This window comes from Panthera uncia (genome assembly GCF_023721935.1).
Source record: "Panthera uncia isolate 11264 chromosome A1 unlocalized genomic scaffold, Puncia_PCG_1.0 HiC_scaffold_17, whole genome shotgun sequence".
NCBI classification, from domain to species: Eukaryota; Metazoa; Chordata; class Mammalia; order Carnivora; family Felidae; genus Panthera; species Panthera uncia.
In genome coordinates this window covers 71624055-71645783 of record NW_026057577.1, presented here as the reverse complement: position 1 = coordinate 71645783, position 21729 = coordinate 71624055, and the positions used below count along the sequence as shown (strand labels likewise).

The 21729-nt window shown below is 34.0% G+C and overlaps 2 protein-coding genes and 1 long non-coding RNA gene across 28 annotated transcripts in view; 1 reads left to right on the top strand and 2 right to left on the bottom strand.

Annotated features, from left to right (window-relative positions):
• MCTP1 (multiple C2 and transmembrane domain containing 1) overlaps positions 1-3223 on the top strand; it is a 537709-nt gene extending 534486 nt beyond the window's left edge. For 23 of the 26 annotated variants that reach the window (XM_049647579.1, XM_049647578.1, XM_049647590.1 and 20 more), the window contains 2 exons: positions 795-892; positions 1869-3223. In XM_049647579.1, coding sequence (XP_049503536.1) covers positions 795-892; positions 1869-1940 — 170 coding nt within the window. In that variant the 3' untranslated portion in view covers positions 1941-3223. Of the gene's footprint in view, positions 1-794; positions 893-1868 lie in introns of those variants that run through there. The other 3 variants (XM_049647584.1, XM_049647574.1, XM_049647585.1) reach the window with 2 other exon arrangements.
• LOC125934303 (uncharacterized) lies at positions 1085-10101 on the bottom strand. Its single transcript, XR_007461311.1, has 5 exons — positions 7553-10101; positions 6301-7196; positions 5513-5569; positions 1465-1536; positions 1085-1188 (listed from the first exon to the last, which is right to left on the bottom strand). It is a non-coding gene; the product is annotated as an uncharacterized LOC125934303 (long non-coding RNA).
• Positions 10102-12218: 2117 nt separating this feature from the next.
• SLF1 (SMC5-SMC6 complex localization factor 1) overlaps positions 12219-21729 on the bottom strand; it is an 82661-nt gene continuing 73150 nt past the window's right edge. The window contains exons 17-21 of the mRNA XM_049648589.1: positions 20943-21106; positions 19987-20120; positions 17992-18084; positions 17420-17602; positions 12219-14795 (exon numbers count right to left, since the gene is read on the bottom strand). Of these exons, the coding sequence (XP_049504546.1) occupies positions 14314-14795; positions 17420-17602; positions 17992-18084; positions 19987-20120; positions 20943-21106 (1056 nt within the window). The 3' untranslated portion in view covers positions 12219-14313. The remainder of the gene's footprint in view (positions 14796-17419; positions 17603-17991; positions 18085-19986; positions 20121-20942; positions 21107-21729) is intronic.

The window sequence follows — 21729 nt, the reverse complement described above, 5'->3', positions numbered from 1 at the left end:
TACAGGTTTTTAGTTCGTTCCTGACTATGGGTTGCCACGCTGGAGGTAAGGTTTATGACGAGATTTGTGTCCCAGCCTCTCCTACCTGCGTTGACATAAGCCTTCTCTCAGCACCTAATGTGTGGGAGGAGAGTTTAGGATCTTCTTGCATCACCATCTTTAAAAGAGGTTCATTTTTTTTTAGAAGCTGGTGGTAAACTCTCATTTCAGGTCATTTTGAGGGGAAAAAAAAAACCCACACGGACAAGTATCTTCTAAATATTTAGTTTGCATATTAACACCCTCCCTGCTCCCCCCTCCCCCTGCAAAAAAAAAAAACAAAAAACCAAAAAACCCAGGAAGGTTTATCTTTTGAAAAAGGGAAAACCAGTAAATCAGACTTTTTGCCTTGAAAACAATGTAAGGAGACAAGTTTCATAGTAGATGGAACACTAAAACAGGGCTTCTAGTCACGGGAGACTGAGTGGTGAAGCAAAATGCAGCAGTGCAAGGTGCTGCCAACTGCCTTTTGTTTTCCAGATAAAAAGTCTTTCCTGTGGGGGGAAGAAGCCATTAAAGTACAAAGAGAAAACCAGAGCAGCCATTGAGTGGGGATGGAGGGAGGAAGGGGACAAAGGAAAGGAGAGAAAGAAACAGGAGAGGGAGGGAAGAAGAAAACAGGGTTTACTGCTTCATTCAGTCAAGACTGAAGAGCACCTTAATCCAGATCTTTAAGTCACTGCGACATATAAAAAATAAACATGATTAATTCCTAACTGGAGATTTCAATCATCTTTGATCTATCACTTTCTCAGGTATCAATAAATTTACAAAAAAGCTGCGGAGTCCATATGCAATCGATAACAATGAACTACTTGACTTCCTTTCCAGAGTCCCTTCAGATGTACAAGTGGTATGTAGGTTTCACTACTATTACTACTATTTAATGTTGTATGGCTTTGGGTTTTAACTTTTAATTCTTTTAATTTCAAAGGTTTTAGAAGAACCAATTAAAGTGAAAAAGGCCTGTAGTAGATTTTGCCTTTCAGGAAAGTAGCCCACTTGGGGTATTGTCCAAGAAGAATTTTATAAAGAATGGGGAGTGGAGAAAGGAGAGAGAGAGTTACATCAAAAACCTACCAGGGCTCTTAGGGGCAATTTTCCTCCAAGGAAGGTTCAGCTGGAGTTTGTGAAGGAAGTCGCCATTACCTGAAGGGAGGAAATGGGAGTATAGATGATGAAAGCAGAAGTGCCAAAGGACATGTGAAAAACCTTTCTTTGCATAATCTGCAGGGATTGAGTTTTAAAACTGCGTGTTTTGGAGACTAGTGGGGGGGGGGCAGGGAGAAAAACTGGTGTTTGAAGACTGGGGCACATCTCAGTCCTTTAAAATTCTTTGAGTTTAATGCCCATTAATCATCAACTATTTTCAGAATGAATGAAAAATGTTTTTAATGGAAATCTTAAAGCTACTGGCAGCAATACCTTTTTTCTTTTGTTTCAGTTGAGTTTTTGATTTGGTGTCAGACAGGAGAGTGGGCTGGAGGGAGATTAAGCCTGTATTAAACAAACAAATTGCAAAGAACCGTTATCCAGTCTTTCAAAACAGATAAAGATGGTTTTGCTTTGTGTTATGGACAGTGAAGACCCAGCCTATTAACCAAAGTTCACATCAGGGCTCTCATGTAATTTCTGGCAGGATTTCCCTTCTGATTCTTGCTGTATCACTCTATTGTTTTCTGCATCCCAGCTGCAGATCTCATACAGCTTCCAGGGTGAGCACTCTTCCCACCCCTGACTCCAAACACAGTCTCTCATTCCTTTGCTTTTCCTTCCTTTGCCAGAAAATGACCACCTGACCAGTCTTTCTCTGAACTCTGTTTAAACAGGTGCAATACCAAGAACTGAAACCAGATCCTTCTCATAGCCCATGTAAAAGGAAGAAAAACAATCTTGGCTAGTCAGCTCCCAGCACTGAGGAGACCAGCATCTGTTTGGGAAGATAAAAGAAAAAGCCTTCAGCCTCAGCAGCATTTCCTTTCTTCCTGCTTTTTATTTATTTTGTCTTTTTATCATGATCGAGAGAATTTGTAAATAGTGTACAAAGGCATATGTCTTTGAAAATATACTTCCATTGTACAGACTCAATTTGATAAAGGTTTAGCTGTTGCTGTGTGAAAGCCTTGGTGGCTGTGGATAATAATACAACACACTGAAACAACAAATATAAGAATGGTAACACTGGGAGATATACACTTCTCTAATTACAAGTGGAAGAACTAGAATATCACATTAAATGCTCAGCTGTGCTCTATTAAATCTACATAAAATGTAAATGTCAATTTGATTTTAAAGTTTTTTTTTTTAATGTGACTATTTTTTATCTGCTAAGTAATCCATTACAGTTTTCTATGTTTTATACATTTCAAAAGAGAAGGGAGATCCCAAAATCTGAATAATAGAACAGATGCATCTCAATTTAACATAGTAGTTCTACTTCAGATCCTGACATTCATTCCTGTGCAAATCATAAAGATATGACTCGGCTCATTTTAAGCTAATGAGTGAAGGTAGAGTCACTCTGTCAAGATAATCCTGCATACTCTGCAAAGAAAACTTCCAAACCTTCTATCATTCCATCTAAAACCTTAAAATCTCTACAGGACTACACGTAAATACTGCCAGGTTTATAAATGATTGCCTATCTGAATTTTTATACTATCACTACTTTAATTTATATCAAGTTAGTGGGTTAGCAAACCAGTTCAGTTGTCACAAATACTAGCAAACTAAATCCGTATTGCTTTTGGTGTCTCTGTGCATCTAAAAATATTTACTATTCAACTGTTCTCACAAAGTATCTGCTTTCTCATTAAAATTACTGAAATGCTTTAATGCATAGTATAATTTTTGTTATTAGTGTGAATTTTAATGTAAAGGAGAATGCAGTGTGCTAAGTGATATGCTAGTGTTTCATTATATTCATTTATAGAAAAACTATTCTTGTTAATATGAATGCATGAAACCTATTTTGTAAAAAAAAAAAAAAAAAAAAAAAAGATACAACTGCTTATGGGGTGGGGGGAGTTTGTCTTTACAAAAATGTTTCAATACTTACCATAGAATCTATACTTAAAAATTGCATTCCCAAGATTTATGGTAGTTTTTGTACCTAACTCCCTGATAAATCAAGGGAGTATACCTCTGGAGAGAGAAATAATTTGGTGAGAATGTTTTACTTCCCTGACCGGGTACAGGATTAAGTTTGGGTGAAAATGCTATAGAAAATGTTTTTGCACTACTTTATTAATAACTGGGATAGGGTGAAGTTGGGGGTGATGGAAAAATGTAGAAAAGTCAGAAATATATATATATTTCACTCTAAAGGAAGATTCTTTAAAAAAATAATCTCATCAAAGCTAATTTTTAAAGTATTTTTATTTTAAAGCTATGTTGTTAAATACTATTTCTTATAACTATTTTGATCTGTTTATACACTATGCTTGAAAGAGAATGTCAATTAAATTCCCTTTCTACAGAAAGGCTTTGACCTCAGTATGCTCTATTTAGCTCACCATGTTTATAATGACATGCTTATATCTGCACACCATCACTGTTTGTTACTTAGACATAATATTCCATGAAGCTGATGATACTACAGAAAGTTTATGGATGGGCTAATTTCAAAATACCTTTTGATTATACCTTATGCGAAATTTATGTTGTGTGTTGACAGTGTCTACTCAAATGTCTACAAGCCTGATATAGTACAACTTCAGATGTACCTAGTGCATAGTAACCATTAACAGATGCCCAATTTTTGTTTCATTCTACCAACTTTCAGATGTTAAGTTTAATGGTAATGTTAACTACACATTCACTGCATTAAATAAAAAAAACTCTTTTCTAAGTATAATCTGTACTCCTTTTTTTTTTTTTTTTCCTGTGGTGGTGGTAGAGAGAGGAATGCTGGAGGATTGTTTGCATATTCTTACAAATGACACTTCACTTAGAGGAACTTGGTTTGGTGTGGACACATAGGACCTTCGCCAAAACCCTATTGTTGTATGAAACTCAATGCCTTTAAAGGATTGAGCATGGAATGAAGTTGATAGAAGAGGAAGAACTATCTTGAGGCATGAAATGATATTCAGAGGGATATTCATTGCTTTCAAAAGTACTACATTCACAGGCTGAAAAGAAGAAACTGTGTCTAATAAAAGTTGAACTATTTCTTTCCCCTTCTCACATAGGTACAGTTTTGCCTTTTGAAAGCTGTTTAACTTTAGTTTTTAAAGATTTTCCATGTAAATATTTCAAGATATCTTTAAGAGATTAAATGTCACTCCAAATAGGTGTTAGACTGCTAAAGACAGTAATCTTGTCAACTATTAATACCTTCCTCAGTATCTTTTAGTGAGTAAACTCACTAAAGGTCATTCACATGGGAAAGTATTATTGCCAATAATTGTGGTAATTCCTAAGAAAAGCATATTAAATTTCTTTTTCATTTATAAAAAGAATGTAATACTTGTTCATTTTGGTATTGTTCCACGGACTCAAATTGACAGATGCTATAGGGATTACAAATTACATTTGAACCAAAGAATACACTAGGATAATCTGAGTTGAAAAATTTTTTTAAAGATTTTATTTTTAAGTAATCCCTACACCCAAACTGGGGCTCTGAAAACTCACAATCCTGAGATCAAAGAGTCTCATGCTCCACCAATTGAGCCAGCCAGGCGCCCCAAAAGATTTTTTTTGGCAGGGGGCGGGGGGCACCTGGGTGGCTCAGTCAGTTAAGTGCCTGACTGGAGCTCAGGTCATGCTCTTGCAGCTCATGAGTTCAAGCCCCACGTTGGGCTCTGTACTGACAGCTCAGAGCCTGAAGCCTGCTTCAGATTCGCCCCTCCCATGGCTTGTGCTCTGTCTCTGTCTCTCTCTCAAAAATAAACATTAAAAAATTGAAAAATAAATAAAAGATTTTTTTTAAGCAACTCTGCTTTGTGATACATTTATTAAGTACCTAATTATATGATTTGCCCTGTCACAAGCAATGATCCAACCAATGACAGTATATTAAAATCAAATCTGGAGCTAAAGTAGGTAAGAACAAAATTTAATTGACAGGTTTCTGGAAAGTATCTTTTATAGAATTTTATTCTATATTTAAAAATGAAAAAAATTTAGTAGTAAACTCTCTTACCCAGGGACCATGGGAACTTATTTTTCCATTTTAATATCCAAATGTCTGTAATGCTGTAAGTGGTCTAATTTTGTATTAACTAGTCTTATGCAGAAGTTTTATGTAAGAGAGTAAAGACAGCCACCATTCTATTTCTTGCAAGAGCTTCAGATATTATTAAAGTGATGCTTATTTAAATTCTGGGGCTTTAAATGTCATGTGTGAGTATGTGTATATGTACAGATGCCAATTCATTTGTTTGATTAGAGTATCTGGAACCAGACTTTTCTAATTGCTCAGTCAAGTATGAATTAAAACTACATAAAAAACGTAATGAATACTTACAATAGTGTCATTCTTTTCAATTATAATTCTCTTTCCCAGGATGACTGATGTAACTCACTGAAAGAAAAAAACATAAACCATTCTTTTTTTTGGAGAGAAAATGTTATCTCTTATGACTCAGTTTCTACATTTGTACAGTGGCAGTGACACTGTAAAAGTTATTTCAGCTGAATCTTTGAGATTAAACACCAAACACAATCTCTTGTTATATAAGGATACTATGCAAAAACAAAAACAAAAACAAAAACAAAAACAAAAAACAACCAAACATTAAATGTCCAAAGTGGTCACTTGCTGCAGAAACTAACACCACTGTGAACGGTTTGCTGGAAGTTAATGATTATATACCCCCATTTCCAAGGGGATTTGTGCTTGGAATCGAAAAAGTGCAATAATCAAATATGTAAGTGGTCTCAAATGATTTCAATTTATCAAGATCTTCTTTCTTTGCATTTTAAATTAATAGCATAGAAGTGGTCCTTCAAATGCACAAGCAGTATTTCTGTAGACGGTTTTTTATCTATATGATGGTTGTGTCTCCAAATGTTACTGAACAATCGTGAAACTCCATTTTTAAAAAAGTATCTAATGGCACTGCTCTTCTGCTCTAGTCAATTAACAGCATTAGTATATTAAGATGAATGTTTTATTTGTATTAAGGAGAACAGAAATAGGTAAGGAGCTGTGCCAAAGTTTTCTCAGTTTGTAGCAAAAATAAAAATGCAACATAATTCTTCCCTGCTGGAGATTCTTCAGTGTTCCTTCAAGAGAGAAAAGGAGTGACCAACCTGAGTCAATGAAGGAACCTGCAAACCACCTCTTATTTTCTTAGGAGGAAAGCACGAGAGATTCCAAGAGCTGGCCGGTTGCTGCTGTTGTGCCAAGATGATAATATAGACTCAGTTCCACTTATTATCAAAGACAAGCTTCACAAAGGCATGAGTCAACTTGAGACATTTTATTTTGCTAAAATTCAAATGGTAACAAGTTTAGGGGAAGGCTCACAGCATAGAGAAAGGTGCACACCTGGCCCCAACCATGCTTAAGTGTCTCTTGATTACAGGAGACCCACCTGAGACAACAGTCAAGAGTAATTACTGAGGCAGCTGGACTACAGAAGAGGGCTGAGAGAGGGGAAATACCCATGTGTGTCCCAAGTTCAGAGATCTTTTAATAAAGCCATTCAGAGAACTGGAAACCTTACAACTAAACTCTACATCATTCGCACAAAACATTCCTCCTTTGTACAGCAAAATTTTGTTACAAGACAAAATCTGTGTAACCTGTAATACTGAAATCACAGAAAACAACTTATTGGTGTCAAGAACTTATAAACTCTCAGAAAAAATTGATAAAGACTTATGTGTCTATTTTCTATTATACAGAGAGGGATAATGTTTGTGCTTTTGTTGACTCTGTTGTGTAACACGATAGGTAACTGACCCAAGTTCTGACCCAGTCTTACACAATGGTATACTTACTCCTTGCCTTTGATCTGGAACTCTTACATGGAAGATTCTATTAACACAGAGAACTAGCAAACTACAGCAGGGTCTTTGAAGTACATGGGAACCCACTGGGAAAAGTCAAATACTTCATGTTTGAAAAAGTAGTTTTAAAATAGATCAATGTGACGGTCCATTTTATTCATTTGAAGTTACTGAACACTACTTTAAAAATTTCCCTGTAGGATAAAAAAAAAATGCATTTTCAGATTTAACAGAGAAAACCTTTTTGGGGGGTTAGCACAAAACATCTGGCACATGATAGCCAAGAGTCAGGCACACTAACTCTTGTGGGGTGGGGCAGCAGGTACACACCCCTCTCGTGGCACTAGAAGCTAATATGGAGAACACAGAAGTACTTGATAACGCATGACTTCCCGTGACTGTGACAAACCGGACAAGCAGGTGAGAAATCTCCCTCCAAAAACAAATACTGGAATATTCACCACTGCATTATGGTTACATTACAGGTATCCACAGAATTCATATAAATTGTTAAAATATTCTATTTTGAATTGTACTATTAAAATAGTACCTTACAAGCAATCATTCTCCTAGCCTTCACAGAAGAGGTGCAAAATAATATGCTCTGGAGAAGAGGGTAAGAATTCTCTCAGTAGACACTGGCTGCTTGTATCTGCATTAATGTTGTATAGAATAAAATCTATAGTAAAAAGTAAGTTTTTTCCAAGTCTGGGATGATACAAGAAAAAAAATGCCCAGTAACACAGTAGTAAACTCCCTTCAAATGCATTTAAGCTACAGCCTTGATTCAGTCTTAGTTTCTCCCTGTTTTTGGTGTTGAATCTGAAAAAAACAATAACAACAACAAAAAAAAAAAACAATCAGAAAAGTAATTCTTCAGGTTCCATGAATACTTCTAAAATCAGAAAAGGCTCATAGTGAAGCTATGTTATCATGACTCCACAAGGTTTCTACATGAAGAAGTTTAATCTTTAACAATTTAAGAATCTTCCTAATGGCCCCACCCTAAACGCTACTTGGAAGAGGCTTAGAAGACTGAAGCAGCATTTATCAGTAAAATGATGAGTAAAATGATCAGTAAAATGATTCACAATCAAAGGTGGGGTGAGGCATACAGTCCACATATATTTTTTTGAGATCTACATTAGATGGTACTGTATTTAATTATATCCTTCACTGAAGAAAAATGGCGTGTTTTAGAAACGTACTTTATATTTTATTTTTTTAATGTTTATTTATTTTTAGGTGTGTACAAGCAGGGAAGGGGTAGGGAGAAGGAGAGAGAAAATCCCAAGCAGGCTCCATGCTGACAGCACAGAGCCCCATGTGGGGCTTGATCTCGTGAACCGTGAGATCGTGACTGGAGCCAAAATCAAGAGTGGGATGCTCAACCAATTGAGCCCCCAGGCATCACAGATATACTTTATATTTTAAAAATCCAGTAGATGCCATTTTGATTAAGAGCTTTAGAAAAATTTCAAGACTTGATTCTTATGTTAGGAGCATTACTTTAAAAAATAAATGAGTTACTGGCATTATAAATATGAATCATGTTACAAAGAAACTTGGAGAAGTGAAGAAAATATTCGAAATTCTATCATAAATACAACCACTATTAGCAACACATTTGCTTATAATATATTCCCCTACGTAATTTTACTTAATTTTTAATTACATTTAATTTTTAATTACATCCTATTTTTAAAAAAGAACTATAATTAGTCAAGAAAAATGGCATTGAGAGAAAACCAGTCTAACCATTTTTTTTGTAAATGGCTTTCAACCTCTCCTTAAGCCCATTTCCTCCAATAACATGACTATGAACTTACAAGTATTGTGCAAGGAAGAGTAAAGGAACTGAAGTCATGGGGAAAGAAACTAGATTGGCCTAACCTTGAGGAAAGGCCTGAATATTGCTAGTCAAGATAGCCTATTTCTGATAATACCAGTAAACCAGGGATTTTGATCCTCCTTTATTTTTAATGGAGTAAAAGACCCTCAAACAAAACAATTATCTTGACCCTTTGGTTAATGAACATTATTCAAAAATTTCAAAGATAGGTTAGTTTATTCCTGAGATTAGGAAATCTGCCTATATGCTTTTTGTCTGATTTTATACTTTCATTAACTTCTCAGTCAACAGAAATCTTTACCCTCTTGAGTCCTTTAAACCACAAAGACTCCTGACCATTTTCCCCTTAGCCCTTTGCCCAGTTTTCATCTTTACAATTATGCTTTTAAAAATTCATGAAAAGCTCTTAAAATGCTTATTTTAATTTTACTGAGTATTACTTATTGCTCTGTCATCTCACCTCTATGTTGTAAAAAAAGAAAGAACGCAAAATAGAGAAATGCATCTTTAGGATGGAGTCAGATAGCAAAGATACATATTCCTTAAAACAAAAACAAAAAACTATTATAAATCAAACTATTCTGGTCATTAGAAAAATTTATCAGTGTCATGACATAAGCCATTGCTGACCTAACCTTTAAGTTGAGAAGTACTGACAACAAACTAAGTCCTTTTTATCTGTCACCACTTGAAGATTAATGATTTTTTCAACTGGACTATTTCATTTTGAGGACAGAAAAAAATGGAGAATCATTGGAAATTTCAGTTCATCTACTATTAAGATAAATGATAGTATAATAGGTGTAAATTCAAAGCTGGATTCCAGATTTTCTGTTCAGTGCAATTTACCTGCTGGAATTCCTAACTACATTAAAACAACAACAACAACAACAAAAAAAAAAAACAAAAAAACAAAAAAAACACACATTCTTCAGTAGAACTAAATCCTATGTTCCAAAGCAGTTAGCCATTCTCTATTAATGTTTAACACCCATTATGCATAAATGTTCATTTGCTCCAATTCAGATGCTTTTGAAAGAAAGGAGATTGTATTTACCAAATCTGGGTTTCATATCCTAACAAGATTTGGAGACCATGATAAAAAATTGGAGGAAATGTTTGTGTCAGTTGTAATTGGAGACAGCTAATTGTAAATGCTTGAATAAGCACCTTTTATTTTTTGGTCTATACTAAGAGCAATGTTACATGTTATAAGCTACACACACACACACACACACACACACACACATATATATATATACACACACACACACACACACACACACACACACACAGACACTACATAGATCTATAAATTATATATTTATTAGGAGTACTGGTTTTATAATAACTGATTACTGGTTACCTTGCCAATTTAATACTACTGGATCTTATTTCAGGAAAGCAGTTTAAAAACCCAGATATGTTCACTCTATTTCTGTTTTAAACAAGAAAAAAAATATATATTCAACAGTACAAAGACAACATTATAAAAAAAATCACGTATATCTAGTCCTACGAGTTATGTTTTTTTTTTTTTTAAACACAGAGTGTAAGTGAATTTATAACAAAAACTATACACTTACGCTTAAAAAAAAGGCCTATAGTAATTAATTCAAACATACAAAATATTGGAAAATATCTATATATCAGATTATAATTTTGCTTATAACACAAAAGTACTCCCAAACAGCAGACTCCTCTGTGATAAAAAGCTAATCATTTGGATTTGTGATTGGGAAACATTAAGAAGCCTCTATTCTCAATTAATTTAGTATGTCTTCCCCCCCTTCTTAACAATTCACATAAATTCATGGGTCTCAAGAAACAAAGATGTTTATGGGCGTTTGTTGCTTGAGGCTTTCATGAACTGGAAAGCATGATTCAAAGACTAGCACTTACTGAAAACGAGAAACTTTTTAAAAAATCTAGTGATCCATGATGGTAAAAATCTTTTGTTTGTTTCATCTGAAAAAGGTCTTCTTTTAGTAAAATTTGCAATAGTTGGAAAATACATGCTTTGGAACCAAGCAGAAACAATCCCACAACCTTTTCCAATTAATTTAGTCTAATAATTTCTAATTCTGAATCAGAGCAAATAATTGCCAGAGAATATCCTCCCACCACAATTCATTTCAACCCAAAAGGTTAATTTTTTGATAACATGATTTGATTTATAAGAAAGAGTTAAGTATTCAATGTTTCCATGGAACTGATGTCTACACTTTGACAACACCAGGCACAGCCTAATTCCAATAATGCCATCCCCCAACCTTTCTAACACAATCCACATTTGTTATAAAAACAATTATCATTCAGAATTTTGCAAGCTCCACGTCAGCAGGAGGTGAGATTGGCGTGGAAGCTGCATGATAAATGCCTGAGGGAAAGAGAGCCTCATGTCACTCAAAGATGACCCTTTCTTACTGCTTCAGGAGCAACAGTGACAGGCTCTCATCAAGTTCGTAACTTAACTGGAAAGGTGTGTAAAGGCATATGGATTGCACATTCCAGCAATAGGGTTTTCATGAGAAGGTATTCATTTAACTTTCTGTAATAGCATAGACAGCAATGGCAAACATTTCCTGGTGTTTATATAAAGTATCCTAGCATTAATGCATTTGTGTTTACCTGGAATGCGTATTAATTCCCTAAGATTGCAAAAGCACACCCCCCACATTATACTCACTCTAAAACAGAATTGCTAAAATCCTAATGATCAAAGGATTAAAGTTTCAGATCTAATATACTACACAGTTTAGAAACACACAAACTGAAAAGCTTTTCAACAGCCTATATAGAAGACAATAAAAGTAACAATATTTCAATCTAGTTTACCTTCCTAGACTGTAAGCTTTTTTCCTTTTATTGTAGTCAGCCCTGTTAAGCACACCACCTGGAATATAGTAGGTGTTCAAGAGACAAAAACACTGATTAATTTCACATTTGATTTATATAAGGATAAATGCTTTTCTGGTCATCTTGGAGTTAAGGAAATGACAGAAAATGTATAAACGTGGACCACTTTATTCTGCATAGGGAAATTAATAACTAACAAGCTAGAAAATGTTAACTTCAAAGAGACCCTTCCTAAGAAGCTACCAGTAAACATTCTAAAACCTTTTATATTCCAAATATTTGTAGGGATTACATATGGGGAAGGGTGCATCTTAACAGCTCAGAAATCTTATTCCAGGATTTATTTACACTTGTAATGAGGGCCTTGATAGGATTTTTTAAAAACAAATCTAGTGAACTACGATATTAAATCTAGCAATGTATGAGAAAGAATAGCATAACTCAGCCTTGCCTTCAGCTGTTGGAACTCTGAAACATTTACAACTAAAAGCCAGGACTCGAAAAGACTATGAATTTTATTTATTAATATTTCTATTTCATCTACCTCTAAGATCAATCTGAAGCAATTATTGTTTTCTAAAATAAAACATAAGGAATATTAGAAATCAAGTTTCTCATTGAAGGCTTAAATTCACATACATTTGTCCAAATTCATATACATATATTGATATTGTTAACTAGGACAAAGAACATAGTAATCTGTTTGCCAAGTTGTACTTCTGAGTCAGTGCAAAACTACAACGATACCTGATTAAAGGCAGAGACCTCAATAGCAGTTTAGTGTTTAATATTTCACATTATCATGACTTGCAAAAGTGGGCAGATAGACGGTTATGAAAAATTACTTCTCATTGCAACTAAATGATATTTCTTAAGATCATTTAATTTAGAAAACTACTTTTTCTTAGCCGTGCAAAACCCTAACTCATAGCACTGATTATTTTATTAACTTAGAATTATCACCTATTTAAGCAATTACTATCTTAAGTGACTCATGGTAGCTAAAAAGAGAAGGTAAGAGTTAGACAAGAAGCAACATTTATTAAGAGCCATATAAGGTGATAGGCTAACGATTCTATCATGACAGAGATAATACCTGGTGTTATTTCCATTTGATAGGTAAAAAAACAAAAGCTCAGAAAGGAACTTGCCTTATAATTTAGCTAATAAGATATTAAATAGGGATTTGTAACTATGCCTGTTAGATCTCAAAACTATGTATTTAAGTTTATATTAGTTGACCAAGCAATTATTCCAGAATGCCTTCACAACTGAAGTAAAGTGGCTATTCTCTGGAATAAAAATGTCCTTATTCATCATGTTGGGAAACATTTTACTAGATCTTTCTGAGTATTTTAATGTTCCTCAGTCTCTGCTGCGTCATGTTTTCTCTGATACTCTGGCAGATTAAGTAAATATTAATGAGGCTTTTATTTCACATCTGAAGGCTAACTAGAAACAACTAATATTTCTTACAGTATGTGTAAAAAATTACTGATTTAAAAATATAGAAAAAAAAAAAACCTTGATTTTTATTCAGAGCTGATATAGCAGCTGAAATGTAGCAGTTTTCAGTTTAGATTATAAACCCAGTAATAAAACACTCAGAATTTGTATCTTATTAAAAGATTTCCGAGATAAAACTAAAGTTTGCTTCTTTAGTAGATTAATTGCTGTGAGATCATCACTTTAGTTACAAAAAAAAAGCTAAATGGAAGTTTTAACGTTTCTTTTTCAGCTGTACCACAGTGTAACTTATTCCCACAAGTAAAGCAACTCCAATTTCAAAAGTGGTTATTATCCACACCCTTTCTTTCAGTCTTACCATAAATTGCTGTTAGAAAAAAAACTGCAAATTGAAACATAAATTCATACTACACATTAAGATTTTAGATAATCTCAAATCTATTACTTAGTTACCACTTATAATCTTGATATTTGGTAAAACTTTGTACGTAGCAATATGTTTTCACTTACAGAATAGTGATTACATGGAGTAGAAATAAACTGTACATGAACTGCTAAAATAAGGTAGATCAAGGGATTAAACTGTCAAACTTGGCACATTCACTGCATTTAAAAACCAAGAGAGTATTATTATTGTAAATTTTAGAAACGTTTATTTTACAACAAAACTAAACTGAGTAATTTTAGCTCAACAGCCTACAGAGAAGAAAACAGGTAGCTACATGCTTATAGGTACACATATGCATGAATATCCTTGTCATGATTCTAAACCTCAAATCCCTCGAACAGAGGATGTTACATTTTGATTTGAAAAAATATTTAAATTAAAATGTTTTACATGTACAATATAAATAAATATTTTCAGAACAAGAAATAATAAAGATTAATGAAAACAGCATACACCAAATGAAACTCTTTTTACTTCTGAGTCAAATTCTACAACATGGAAAAAGTCAGGGGCTTACATTTAGAGTTTTGCAGCAGCTCATTAAGTGCTTTTGAAATTCAGCAAAGCTGCAAATTCTGTCAATAAATAAATAAAATTATTATTTGTTAATAAGCTATGACATCCATGAGAAATGACAAAGCAAGCTAACTGCGTTTGGAAAGTGGACTCATTGTTTTTGGCATCATCACGAAAACTCTGTGACTGAACGACACATCATTTCCAGTGTCACCAATAAGGCCTCAGTGTGCACTCCGGGGCACACTTTTACATTCTCAGGCAGTTCCTTAAGAATATTTGGGAGCGTCTGCAATGTCTTTATATTTCTAGCATAAAGATCCAATAACCAGTCGGTGTGAGCACTGGTGGCTTCCTTATAATTCTTACAAGCTACAAGCAGCTCATTTAGATGAGTTAACCCTTTGAAAGCTAAAAGGAACTCCGAAGATAAATCAAAAATTGAACAAAAATTTAGCAACATCCTACTAAGTAAAAATGAACCAAATTCAAGTTGCTGGTGGTAAAAATGTTTCTCTGTTTGTGCATGAAAGTTCTCCACTGTATCTTCTATTTTTGTAATGGCAAATAGTTCCTCCTTGATTTGAGATGATAGCACATAATCCAAGGGCAATTCTCCCTTAGAGTTCCTCTGCTGTAAAAGCACCGGGCCTGGGAAAAAGAAAACATACAATGTTAAAACATTTTTATTTTGGCAGCTTAACAGTTGTTTTCTCTATTTTTTCAAAGCATCCAGGTCTCTGTTTACAATCCAAATTTGTCCTAATTCATGTTGACAAAATTAACTGGCTATATGAACTGAATGCCTAATAAAGGTACATTAAAAAAACTCAGACTTTCCGGCAATGCCTAATTAGGTTTGCCTAAAAACAGAAGCCTTAGTTCAATAAACAATAGATTTAACTACAAATTTAAAAGAAGCATGTAAAACTTCATCAATTGTCATCTTCACCTAAAAATTTCAGTGTTCCCAGAAGATATTAACAAAATACATTCATCTTCAATTTTGTGTAAGAGTCTTAAAGGTATCGTAATTTTACCAAGAAAAAAAAGTATTGTCCCCTTCCATGGCTAATAGGTGACTGCATTAAAGACTACAAAACGTTGCATAGCCACAGATCACACTTTTCACTTATTCCTGCTTATGTTCAATTTTTAGTACAAAAACTGATTCACAAAAAACTAAATGTTAACTTCTCTGGGTCAAAATCAGATTTCATCTTTCGGTCCTAACTAAACCTATCTATATCTACTTAGCAAACACTCAAGAGTTTATCCCCTGGGTAGTAAAGGATAATATGGGAAGGGCAAAAGAAAAATGACTCCGTATTTGGTTACATAGCACTGAGTACTCTGTACCCCCCCTCTGTCAAGTCCTATAATTATTTATGCGTTCTGCCATAAAAATGTTATAAGGGATAGAAAGGTTTTAGTACTAGAAGACATGATCAGAAGATCCTACATACAACAGAAGAATATGTTGTCAGAGAATAGATTAAAGCTGCCAAAATTCCTAATGATGAAACTGATGAAACACATGTAGTGGTCTAGATATAAAATGTATTTAATATAAAAGATCAGCAAATGAGAATATGTGATTGATTTCATGGAAAAAAGAGAATTCTATATCAAAATTAGGTAGGTCTCGTCATTATGTTTTATTTCAAAAAACTGCACCAAATGATTCCCTCTTAAAAAAAAAAATACAAGAAAATTATAGACCCAAGATGCCAAAAGTAAACAAAGGCTTTAGAGATGTAAGTAAACTCTTGAAATTACTTCTCTCAACACTGGGTAACTCATAATGAAGAGTTAATGTAGTTACTATAATGATGGTGTTAAACCATCTGACAGATCCAAAGTCAGAATATGACTACGGGAAAGGTAAGTGCAAGTGTGACTGTCAAAGGGCTGTAGTAAATTCACCTACAAGTAGATTTCCTCTCTTATGACAATAAACTCATACATTTACTATTCTTCACCAAGAGCCATGGAAAAATTCACTTTGGTCAGTATAATCCCATTCTCTTCCAAAGAGCTGGACTTAATACAATAAAGGCTCTACCATCGCTTAGATCATTTGCAGCAAGGCCAAATACTGGCTTCAAATGTCACATACGTGATTGAGTAGAAAAATAAAGCACTTAGGAGACAGAACATTATAGTTTAGTAAACATGTAATAGTAAAAAAAAGTGGAAGAACTGAAACACATATTGATTATGAAATGGTGTCACTAAAACAGACACACTAAGGCCTTTAGGGGGCAGGAGAAGACTATAAATAACCAAATTGCTTAAGCTACCAAGCTATACAACCATTCACTTATGGGTATATATGGGGGGGGGGGGGGAGGGAAGGGGGTGAAAGACACCTAAAGAAAACATGCTTTTTACTTTCATGCAAAATGAAACAGCTTTAATTATAAGAGAAAATAATTTTAAAGTTAGCACAAATAAAAGTCACAGGAAATTTAACACAAATTTTTATTTCTGCATTACAAGCTAGTCATCACTTTTCCTTTGTTTCTCTTGTAAAACACAAATCAGTTATCTGTGAAATTTAACCTACAGTGTATACTATTCAGTTCAGATATAAGAAGAACTTCACTTAAGAGGGGGTTGGAGGTGCTATCTGAAATGCAGAAATCAAAAATTAGAAAAAGCAGATGAGTATTAAGCTCAAGTTATCTCCATCACAAAACCCCTGCACAACAGTTACATCATTTGAAAAAAAGCTTCCTACTGTAACTTAAGTGACTGCAAAATATGAATGAAGAAAAGATATTCTAGGTTATCTTTTTTTATAGTCTGTAAAGAAATGACTCATTAAAAAAAAGATTAAAAAAAAGATTAATCACGTTAGCAGCTACATACAAGAAATGAAACAAGAATGAAAAATCCAAGTAATCACAATGGAACATTTACATTCTTTTATTAATAAGCTTTCAGAAATGGCTGGTTCACAAAGACATTACACAATTTAAGTAAAAGGATTAATATTTAAAATCAACACATTCAATTGAAAATACACCCTCATATACAAACCTAATAGGCTTTATAATTAATAAAAATAAATAAATATGTATGGATTATGAAAATGCACCCCTGTTAAATAAAAGGTGCTTATGTTCTAGGAGATTTTTTATCTTTTTCACTAATATGAAATAAAGGCATCTTTCCTTACAGATCTTAAACATAAAATGCTGTCTACCTTTAAGGGATTCATCAAAAAACTGGATAATTTATCAAAACCCGTTTAGCATAAATGCACTCACCCCCATGCTGTAGTAGCAGCTTGCCAATTTCTACATGTCCGTTTGACAGTGCATCATGCAAAGGAGTCACCCCGTCCACTTGAGTGAGCAGATCTACCTCTGGACAACGTTGCAAAATTTCCTGGACACACACTGTGTTGCCATAGTTACAGGCTTCATGCAAAGGCGTCCAGCCAGCATTGTCTAAATTAGAAATCAAGGCAAGTTTTAGAACAGCAAAAGTAGGACTTTTGGTAGTGAAGTACTGATATTCTGCTTCCTTTATCAGTGTGACTTTCTAGATGCTTCATATAGAAATAGCATGCTTTGATAAAAATGTCTAACACATAGTCATATTTCTAACTGTAAGAAAATAAAACAGTTTTAAAATATGGATTTTGAGATCTTATCAAAATATGGACAAAAAATGTTTCTGCACTATTAATCACTAATTTCTTGGTTTTGTAACTGGTAATATTTTAAAGATATGTTAGGTAAAGAAACTTAAATGATTTTTCTTAATGTTGACATAAAACCATTTAATACCACAAATATTAAGACACTGGATCAGACCACAAAAATGGAAAACTTACCTTTAACATTGATGTCTATTCCTGGCAAAGAGAGAAGAAGAATCAATTTCTCCACTTGGTTATTTATGCAAGCTCTATGGAGGGCTGTTTCTCCTGCCATAAAAAATTAATAGATTATTCCAGAGAAGACAAGATATAAACTAAAGAAAATAATCAAAGGGCATGAACTAGGAGATCTGGCCACATGCCAGAAAATTATTTATTGAGTTTTCCTTTTGACTGGTTTAAACATTTCTCGCATTAAGAAAAAGAAGGGGGAGGGATACCCACCAATCCATAGAGCTTCTGTTCTATCAGCAATTCAGCAATGAAATTCTACTGCAAAAGGTTTAATACAGGCATTGTCTCCCCCTAGTTCAAGGTTTAAAGCTTCAATCCCGCTATAAAAGCTCCAAATGATCAGAGAACACCAAAAATACTGGGTTTTGCAGCAATAAAAGTTTAGAGTGCAATTGCCCTCTCTTAAATTTATTCATGAACCTACGTTAAATGTATGGCTCTTTTTTATACAGCATTTATAGCTTAATTCAAATGAATGTTTCTGGCTAAGCACGAGTGCCTCTACACACTCAAGTATAATTCAGAACTTCAAATCCATTAACAGATGGTTTGCTGCTTCTCAATAGGCTGTCTGGCTTGGCTACAGCAGCACAGAGAAGGAGAAATGGGGGAATCTTAATATAAACACACACACACACACACACACACACACACACACACACGAAAGAAAAAATCCTAGTACCATTTAAAGCTGAAACAGAGTGACAAATGAAATGGTAAAGTTTTTTCTAGGAGGGATGCAATTAATGCCTGCTGGCTAAAAGTGTCCATATCCATCTCTGTTGTAACCAAGACTAGTAAGACGTAGTGATAATTTGATGTAACTTGAATTAAAAAAACTTATAATAAGCGACTGCCTAGAAAACAAATGAAATGATCAAACTCTTTCTTGATATGATACTAAATAGCATATTTTTAGTATTCAATTTTATAGATTAACTCTGTAACTTCTACCAAAACATCTCTTTTACATGCACTGAAAAGCTTTTGAAGTTTTTTTTCTCTATTATTTCTCAGTTCTCTTCCTCCCTCCCAGTTCCCTCTGCTGTTCAGCTTAAAGTCATTCATATTCATTTTACTTTCTGACACAATAAACAAAGAAAAAGGACACTGTTTGTGCAGTTAATATTGGAGTTCTCCTTTAATACATTTTTCACATTTTGAGCTAAATGGGCAGCTATTTTAAATACATGAAATGCAATTATGAACTTTTATTCATGTTGAAGGATTAAAAGAGCTTCACTGTTACTGTTCACATTGGTGTCCTAATGAAAATTTGTGTATTAAAAGCACAATACAGCTCTGTATCAAGAGACTGCGCAATTTTCTTTGGCCAGGTACAGACTCTTGGAAGAGTCTTATATTTTAGTTAAGAGGTCACTAAGTGAAAGAGGTGCCGAAGTGAATTATTACAGCACTATTCTTGTAACTCCATCCTTTAGGTACTTAGGTTCCAGTATAGTCAGAACCAAAAGCCAAACACATTTCATAGTCTGGGCTCAATGCCTGGGAGAAAAGAGTCCATATGCTTAACACAGCTATGTAACATAGACTACTCCCCATTCTTTGTTCACAAAATGTCTAGGACTGAGAGAGATGAAGACTGAATTATACTTTCAAATCAAAAGAGTCTAATCCCAAGCTGCACAGGTTGAGGTGGAATAGAAAAGTAAGGCGGGCAAATTTGGAATGAGCTCAATATGAGTTAATATCTGGAGAGGCAGGGGGAAAAAAGAAAGGGAGGAATATTCTATTATACTGAGTATTAAACAATCACTTTCTTTGCATAAATGACAGTTCAAAAAAATAATATGCTAAGAAGGTATTTTCTGGACCTAGTCAAGTTCAAGTATTCATCAGGGCCAGTGTGTAAAACTTGCAAATACTGACTACAACCATGAGAAGTTCCTAGCATAAATTAGATACTTGGAATACCTTTTAGATTAGTTTTGTGAAAATTCATCTTTGTAACTAAAGAGGGGCAATTCTCCTTGGAACATGATAATTCTCCTTCTGACTTCTTTTTCAATCTTTTTAACGATGAGGAACATTTAGCAAGGTTCAGCTCTCTGAAAATAAAGAAAAAAAAAAAAAATGAAAGCTGGTTTTTCACCAAGGTATGGCAGTGTACATTACATACTGAGTACTTTCAAAAATCCAGCCCCCTGTTCATTTAACCCCCCCACCCTTATTCATTCACGTTTTTACTGCTTATTTTTTTCAATATTTATTTCACATGTACAGAAATAAGTTTTCATGCATTAATTCTTATTTTAATAACGTGGTACCCCCAACTGCCCACTGAAAAATTTATGAATGTGGACTGTCACGTAGAGGAGGAGACCAAGTGAACTACATTTGGCAGAGAGAAAAAAAGCCAAGCGCTAAGATCCAAATGCAGGCCCTTGTTCCCCATTCTTATTTTCATATTCTGATCCTATTCTTTCTAAAAACATTTTAAGGTTTTCTGAATTTTATACAGTAAACTTTTAGAAGAGGTATCTCACTTGGGGAAAGCTACTGTTAACAATTCAGAGTATCCTACATGACTATAGATTCTGAAATCCTATCTTTATCATATTATATATACAAATAGTAATTTAAATCACAGGCAAAAATGGTGTAAAAGAATTTGAAAAACAGTTTTATTTCTTTTGGGAAGCACTTGCTCTTAATATAAAACATATACCCTGCATTAAAGAAAGTAATAATGTTGATCATATGTATTTATTTATACATCTCAAACTGAGTTTTGTGCTACTCAGTATAATTCAGACAACATCACAGGTAAGTATTAAGTTTAAGACTAATGTGTCCAAAAAAGGGCTGTACTTTAAAAAAAAAAAAAAAAGTGAAAAAAAAAAAAAGGTTGATACATGACCATCACTTACGGTAATTCTGGCAGCCCTTCCACTTGTTTCTGTTTCGCACCATTCAGCATTAACAAGGCTCTCTGAGATTCAAGGCAAGGCCGCTGTCCCATTTTCTTTGATATCTGTATCTTTCCAGCCCCATGCACACCAGCCTTCCCCAAAGCTGGCAAATAGGAATATACCTGTTGCAAAATAATATTATAATGCTTTCTCAACTACAAAGACCTGGAAAAGCATTAAAAAGAAATTATCTGATTCATTTCACCATTAGATTATTTATATTTTCTTGTTTTAATCACTATGGTTGCTACCGTTTCTCATTTGAACATGCCAAGATATTAAGAAAGCCGCTAGTTCCATGTCATTAATATGACATACGTAAAAAGAAAAACATCTTCTTGAAAGTAACTATTTTTTCAAATTCACTTTTGATGCTCATTTAGCAAAGTTCTTCTGATTAGCCTAATGTTCAACTTGTTATAGTTCATTTGCATATTTTAAATATTTATGGTTTATGTACAACCAGTATTTTGTCATTTCCACTTTGGTAATGCCTTCCTTCGACATGAAACAAGTCTGGAATAAGTAGAATAAGAAGAGCAAAAGTCATTGAAGACAAGGATTGCTGCAAAACAGTATTTGCCCAATTTGATCAATAAACAAACATGTTTCTCATTTGTTGAAGAAACCGAAGACAGTAGATCTTAAAGACAGACAAGATAAAACTGGAAAACCTTGAATCAAACGCAGCTTATGTATGTGTGTGTGTGTGTGTGTGTGTACACACACACACACACATATATAT